We start from the raw sequence: 7,306 nt of genomic DNA on the forward strand, positions 1-7,306 counted from the left end.
GAGTTTGATATAAAATCGATATCGGGACTTGGGACTGATATCGATATTTAGAGATAAAACTGCCGTGAAAGAAACGCTTTAATCATTTTATTCATCATTATTAATCACGCACAATCTTGTGTATCAAATAGAAATAAATTAGATTTAAAAACTCTTGGTGCTCTTAATTAAATTTATGGAATGAGCTTTTTTTTTTGCAATTATGTAATATTTCGGAGATGGAATCCTTTGCAATACTGTGGCCTGAAATTGAAATTTTTGTATCGCTCACTCCAATTGGACTCACAAATATTTCGCCAATATTACGCATAATTTTATGAAATTTGTCATTTTATAGTAAGCCAGTGTTGTGTGAATTGATTTATGATATAAAGTGATAAATTTTTTACAGCTATATAGAAAAGGAATTGAGAATCTTAATATACAATTACGAACAAACGTACATTTCGCTCGACAATAACAGTCTCTGAATTCAATAAATAAAGAAATCAACTTATATATTTATTATTCCTGTTATGAACATTATGCTCTGGATAGCAGATTATATAGAAGTAGCCTCAACAATTTTTTTACAATTGTTTGCGTCCCGGTGAATAAAATTCAAATTGCACTGCGTTTGTTTTACTTTTGCGCAATATCGTGATACTATATTAAAATTAATACCCGTTTTAAATATATTAGATATATCCAGATTAACGAGACAGGATCTACGAAAACACAATCACAAGAGAAATTCGTGACACATATGTGTATGATCCTTTTCCATATCTCTTGCAAGCATAGAACAATTAAATGATGCAATTAATAAATTAATAAGCAATAAAAAGTACGCTTCTCATATATAACAGAAAAATTTGACTGCAATATTCGAATATTTGTCGCAATATTCGAGTATTTATCATTACGTGCCTTTAATGTATAAGTTTTTATTGCTGAATAAAAGTGATGTTTTATAATCCAGATGCGATTAAATAATCAAATAATATCAAAATTAAAGGCCTTTCATTGGAATGATTACCGGGACACACATACAAAAAAATCGAAAGTGATATTTATCATAGCATTATACAGATGAAACACTATTTAACTCGATATCATTATATGCACATTGTAATCTCCAATCTTTCCTAAACATCGCTCATCTTATCTTACAATCTCCTCCTTTTTTACATATAATACAGATGACAATCGTGTTAATCATGACAAATACCTGAGTATTATGTAAAAACTTTGTCAGGATGTGTAAAGATAAGGTAAGATAAAATTTTTCTGTGTAATATCTGAGAGAAGCGCGTACATATATTTAATTGCAGCTTAAAGCTTTTGTAGTTTAGAGCTTGTATAGCTCAATTGCTTTTCATGCTTGCAGGAGATTGCAGACAACCGGTGAATTGCATTGTCACGAGAGCTCCTCTTGCGTTAGCTCTGGTAGGAAAAAACTTATATGTGTACAGCAATAAATTTACTTATATATAAATAACAACAACAATAATTTCTTCTATCTGCTTTAAAACAAAAAAAAAATAGATCATCAAACTTTTTTGCGTATTCGATTTTGTAACTAACGTAAGTTGCCGTTCATAGATCGTACAGTTAACGTCTTCTCTTTTGAAATAAAATCGATTTGTCAGTCTTCCACACTTTTTCTTTTTTTTTTTTTTTTCTACTTTGGGATGAAAGGCTACGACACCAACGAAGAAGTAACGGTGTTATGTACATAACTTTGAGGAACAAAGAGAGAGAGAAAGAGAAAACCCATCTGTCTTTCTGTGCAGAAATAACACACACACGCATACCCCAACGTCACGGCAAATGTATAAACATCAAAAATGTGAGCCTCAACTATATTGAAATCGCGCGGTGTTACGGCCTAGACTTTGGGCGAAAAATACGAGCTAAGATTTGTATTTAAATAATGTACGGTCTATAGTAAATCTGTTTTTGTACTATAACTACGTTTCCCATCATATGCAATATTCCCATCAATGAAATTGTACGATGAAATTCCACGTCGCTGAACAAGTTATACGGTGCACAATCGTGTCAAAGTAATGGACTTAAAACAATCAATGTCATTTCATTTTTTAAACCGCGATGACTTGGAAATAAACAAATGTATCTCTCTCGCATATTCAGGTATTCAGCACATTCTTAAATAATCCTTTCTAGTAATGAACTAAATAAAAAACGAACATTTTGTCTTCAGTTTCTATGTTGCAAATAAAATTAATATATCGCTATATGTCGATGAGAAAATTATTTTGTTAAATCATATAACCACGTGTAGTTTTTCTTTCTGATGAAGATACTTTCGAATTTATTGCACATTATGAAAGAATTTAATTTTACAAATTTTATACATAAATCGCTACTGGTACAAAGATATCTGATTGTCTTATTCCTTCAAATCGCAAAATGACAGTGATCGTTTTACTTCCACGATACTAAAAATACACGTAGATACTATACATTCCAGTGCACAGTATCTCGCTTATAAAAATTTAGCAAGTATCAAGCTGTTCTGAGCTTAAAACGTGGAATTTCGCAAAATTAGAATAATTTGATTACTTACAGGCTAACTTAAAGAACCAATGGAAATGCTTGTCATAATGAACGGGACGTTGCGTAAAATCACAATTCACTCGCGATTTATTCGCTCACGTCTCTCTGTGTCTGATGGGAGTCGCTGCTCGAAAGTAGGCTTTCGATCGCGCTGTCTTGTTGCGAAATCGTTTCCGAGCTCCTGGTCATAGTAAGTTTGTTGGACTTAGCCTCTATACGATTACACTTAAGATTCGGATCTATCAAATTTGGATTCGACACGGAATGTATAGAAATGTTAGGCTGAGCGGGCAGCGGTCGTTGACACGAGTGCAGCATTAATTCTGGTCCACCGCCATATGTATTCAGGAAAAATTGCCACAACTCTTCGGGAATTTGGCCGTAATCTGAGCCTACAAGCAAAGACATAAAGATGAGTATAAAAGTGACGAATACATTATAGATTCTTTTTCACAATTTGATAAATAATAATTTGATAATAATTTTATTACAAATAATCTCTCTTGAATATGAAAGAAAACTCACCAACTTTAAGACTATTTTGTCCATTTTTATTTACAACGATGGAATTATTATCAATTGGTCCTGGTGGCTGTGTTTCTTTGCCTCTGACGAAGCTCTGCCATTGTCTCAACCAAGCCATAGCTAATGCGTAAATAGCTGTGTGATTGTCGGAAGAGTGATTCAACCGTTGGAATATTTCCATCTCGTATTGCCTACGTTTCTGCAAAGATTCGTACTTCTCTTCACAGATTGGACACTCGTATAGATGTGTGCAAGCTGGGCCTCCTCCAAATCTGAAATAATGTAAATAGAAAAAAACATATATATATATATATATATAATACAGATAGTTTTTGAAAGCTATCTGTATTAACAAACAGAGAAGTATGCATAATTTTTTTATTAGAGATACGCAAAACACCGTGTAATTACAAAATCTAGATTTATTTTAATCAAAATACAATATAAAGATGTATTCTATTGACAAAAATCACAAATAAAGATATCCTCTTGTTCGACATTGCTGTAGGCAATCGACTTCTTTATTTAACTTTTTAACTTTAAGGATCTCAAAAAGCTTTTTTTAATGGTTTCTTTTTTTGAGTGTTAGTTTTCGTTTCGAACTGCTTTTTGTAAGGAAACAAAGTCAGGATAACAGTTTTTCCTCTTTTCATTACATGAGATGTGTAAGTACCCGGTTTTGCCCCAACACAAGGAAAAAAACAAATACGGCGTATATATAGAAAAATAATTTTGTATATCGCAGAATCAAAATTATGCATCAAGAAAACTTACGCATTATACAAATATTCCCAAACTGCCTGTGGTATAGGCATGCTAATCTTATCGACGAATTGCGCCCTAACAGGAATTACTCCTCCGTGAGGACACAGGAAGTCGGAGTTATCGATCGGGCCGGGTTCGGAGAATGTATTGAAGCGGTTGATCCATTGCCGGGACACGAAGAAGTTCAAATCAGACAGCTCGCGAGATGATATTTCTATGAGTTCCATGGTCTTATCACGCAGTTGCGACATCTCCGGGGACCATTTTTTGTAAAAGAGCACGTACGCTTCGCAGTGCTTAACTGTTTCCGGCGACACTTCCGTCACGCATTGATCGTCGAACTCGTACCATTTGTTGGTGACCGTATTCAACGCGTAACAGGTGTAATGACCGCCACCGGCCGTACCATGATGGCAAATAACTGATATTAAATTGTAGGTTGTGACTTTGGACACACACTCCTTGTGCAGATATGGTCGCATATCAAGACCTTCGAGGGGAAATGACACATAGTTGGCAATCTTTGAGCTGAACATTAATTCGTGACGGAACCTCTTCAAATGAACGCACAAAATCTCGGGCAGTTCCAGGACTTTGGAGAATTTGATGCCATTGCGTAGCTTATTGCACTTTTCACAGCTATACATGTTGTCGCCTTTGAGCTCATCGGCGCTAAAAAATGCAGAGAGGCAGTCGTGCAGACTGACCACTGGTCCCCAGAACCACGAGCGCATCCACTGCAGGAACCACGACAGCCATCCTGATTGATTGGTCACGTAGACTACGTCAGAGCATGGTCCGGCCTTTTGCGGCGTCAGCGATCCCTGATGCAACATATCGATGTGATCTCTACTCGGAATGGGTAAGGACAAATCCTGAAAAGTCTCCACCCGTGTGGAAATTCTATCGCACGTCAGGCACTGCACGCTACTGAGGAGCTTACCGTCGAACGTGTCGCTGATGATGCTGCGCGTTTTCATTTGCTTTTTAGTGCGATGCTTGGCCGGTGAGTTTTGCGGAGAACGTTGCGGTGGAGCAAACGTCGACAACGCCGGCTCAATGTTCGATTTTTTCAGGTTTCTGTTGGTGAATTTGTTACGCAATTTCTCCGTCTGCGATACTCGGGAATACCGTCTCTTTGTGCCGCGTTCACCTTCGTCACTCAGCGAGCTCTGTTCGCTTACGCCCGAGTCACAAGTTTCGTACTCGGCGTCGGATTGACTGGACGCATTGCCACCGTCTATCTCGGTCTCGTCCTCGTCCTCCGACGAGTGATCGCCCAGTCCTTTAAGTCGCAGCTGTAGATCTTTGTCGTCCTCGATATGCTCTTTCAGCTCTTCGTGCAGTTGATCCATGAAACATCTGAGAAATTCTTGAGTATCGTGTTGATGATACCCTCTGAACATGGGATGGACTGTCCTAATACCTGATAGAATACCGTGCGGCACGACATATCCCCTAGTCTTTTTGTTCCACATATCTCGAATGAGATTCAGATAGCTTAGACTCAACCCAGGTTTCCTGTCTTTTGACATGTAATTGATTATATGACCGCATTCCAAGAAGAATTGCGTCAAGGGAGACACATTGGATAGAGCTTGCAACGCTGCATTCATATAACACGTGTTGCCAATATTTTGCAAGCCCACTAAACCTCTTGGCTTCCCGGAAAAGTCCTTGCTCTCATCCGAATCTGTACTGTCGGCGGAATCCCTGGATCGCTCGTTAAACGAATTTACTTTTTCCGAATTAGTTCTGTTTATAGACCAGTCTCCATAAAATCTATGAAAAAAGAAGAACATACGAGATATTTCAAAGTTTCTAAATTTCATTTTTTAATCACATTTGCTTGGAAATATTGTAATACTCCAAGTGAATTTTATTACTATTAAAAATGTGAAAAAAACTTTCCATAATCTATTCCTCATCAATCAGTTGTCAAACCTTTGAAATATTAATTCAGACAACTGTTTAATTAAATAATTTAATGCAGTTTATATTATTTTGATTTTTACTCACTTGTCAAACATTAATCTATCCAAGCCATCCAGTTTGGATTCGACGCTACCACCAGGAGCGTCCCCGGCATACTTGTTGCTCATAGTCTTGAACTCCATTTGCGTGGGCGACAATGGGGGTGACGGCACATGTTTGGCGATAGCCTCGCTCTTACAGGCATAACACCAGATTCTCTTGGTAGACAGATTCATGTGGGCGCAGTGGCTCGGATAGTTCTGGTTGTGAATGGTACTGTGGTCGAGATGGGTCTCGGCGCAGCCGACCCAGCGGCAGTCGGGGAACAAGCAAAGCCAGAGATTAGGTCCCGAAATGTCGCAATCGCTACACTTGACGAAACGCTCCTCCCGCGTCATCACTGCCTCGATGAAGGCGAGATCACTGCGGTTGGCCAGATGCGGGCAGTTTCTCACGACTAACGGCATCTTTCCTAGAATCGAATAGTCTTCTTCTATCAGGACGATTCGCGTGACGACGCTTCTTTCCAACGACGTGTACAATAATCGTCGTCGCTTTTACATGCAGTCGGGATTATTGTCCTGACTACGCCTCGCTCGTGACAACACGTGTCATTGTCATCGTCATCAGTGTTGCTGTCGTTGCGCTATATTGCTGATGTTGATCATCGTAACGTCAGTGTTCTCCTCTCTAACCTGACCGGGACATGTCGCGCGCACCGTAATTAACTATCGCGAGTGTTGCGCACAAAAATGATTGTCATTGAAGGACAGGTGTGTATACGTATACACATATCTGTGTAAACGAACTGTTAAGGTTAAGGTTTATCCAGACGGATTTGTCCAACCTCATGAAACGTACGTGTGAAGAAATTAATTAATCGCGATCATTGCGGATCTAAATTAGATATCATCATAGATATACTTTACCTGTTTGCAAATATTTCGTTCGATTGACCAATTAGAGGTAATGACTCTTTGCTTTGATTGGTCGATTTGCGTTTTTATATGAAAAGCAATTTGTCGGGTGCGTATAAACCGGACCTAAGTTCATATCAGACTACATATTGAAATTTAAATTAAAGATTGGAATTTGACTAAGCAAAAGAATCTAAAATACCTTTCTGCTGATTAATTAAATTTCAACCTTCAATGCATAGTCCGATATGGGGTTCAGGTCCACGATGAATTTACTATTTACTATAATATTGACAGACGTTTCCACAGTCGTTCCTCTTCAAAACATCCGTCAATTTGCGGTTAGCAGTTTTAAATATACCATAGACTTAAATGCCTATGATAGGCGATTTTGTGAGCATTCTTACCGCCATCTATGAAAAATGAATTAAAACACTGTCTACGTTCAAGGCCATTCAAACTCGTTGCCAAAGATTAAAATGTCGACTGCGAATGTCCATAGCGAAACGTGGTATTGCGTCCCGTAGAGGATGGAAATTCAATAAATAGAAAAGCAGAAAGAG

At 38.0% G+C, this 7,306-nt stretch overlaps 1 protein-coding gene across 2 annotated transcripts; it reads right to left on the reverse strand.

Annotated features, from left to right (window-relative positions):
* Positions 1-214: 214 nt before the first annotated feature.
* LOC115236235 (ubiquitin carboxyl-terminal hydrolase 20) lies at positions 215-7,083 on the reverse strand. Of its 2 annotated transcripts, none has more exons than XM_029808550.1 (5): positions 6,946-7,083; positions 5,872-6,869; positions 3,862-5,634; positions 3,088-3,359; positions 215-2,954 (listed from the first exon to the last, which is right to left on the reverse strand). In XM_029808550.1, the coding sequence occupies exons 2-5, from the start codon at positions 6,291-6,293 to the stop codon at positions 2,650-2,652; spliced, it is 2,772 nt and encodes a 923-aa protein (XP_029664410.1). In that variant the 5' UTR covers positions 6,294-6,869; positions 6,946-7,083; the 3' UTR covers positions 215-2,649. The 2 variants fall into 2 exon arrangements, with proteins under 2 accessions (XP_029664410.1, XP_029664411.1); XM_029808551.1 differs by having other exon boundaries at positions 5,872-6,673; positions 6,756-7,083.
* Positions 7,084-7,306: the final 223 nt, after the last annotated feature.

This window comes from Formica exsecta, unplaced genomic scaffold (genome assembly GCF_003651465.1).
Source record: "Formica exsecta isolate Colony F162 unplaced genomic scaffold, ASM365146v1 scaffold247, whole genome shotgun sequence".
NCBI lineage: Eukaryota > Metazoa > Arthropoda > Insecta > Hymenoptera > Formicidae > Formica > Formica exsecta.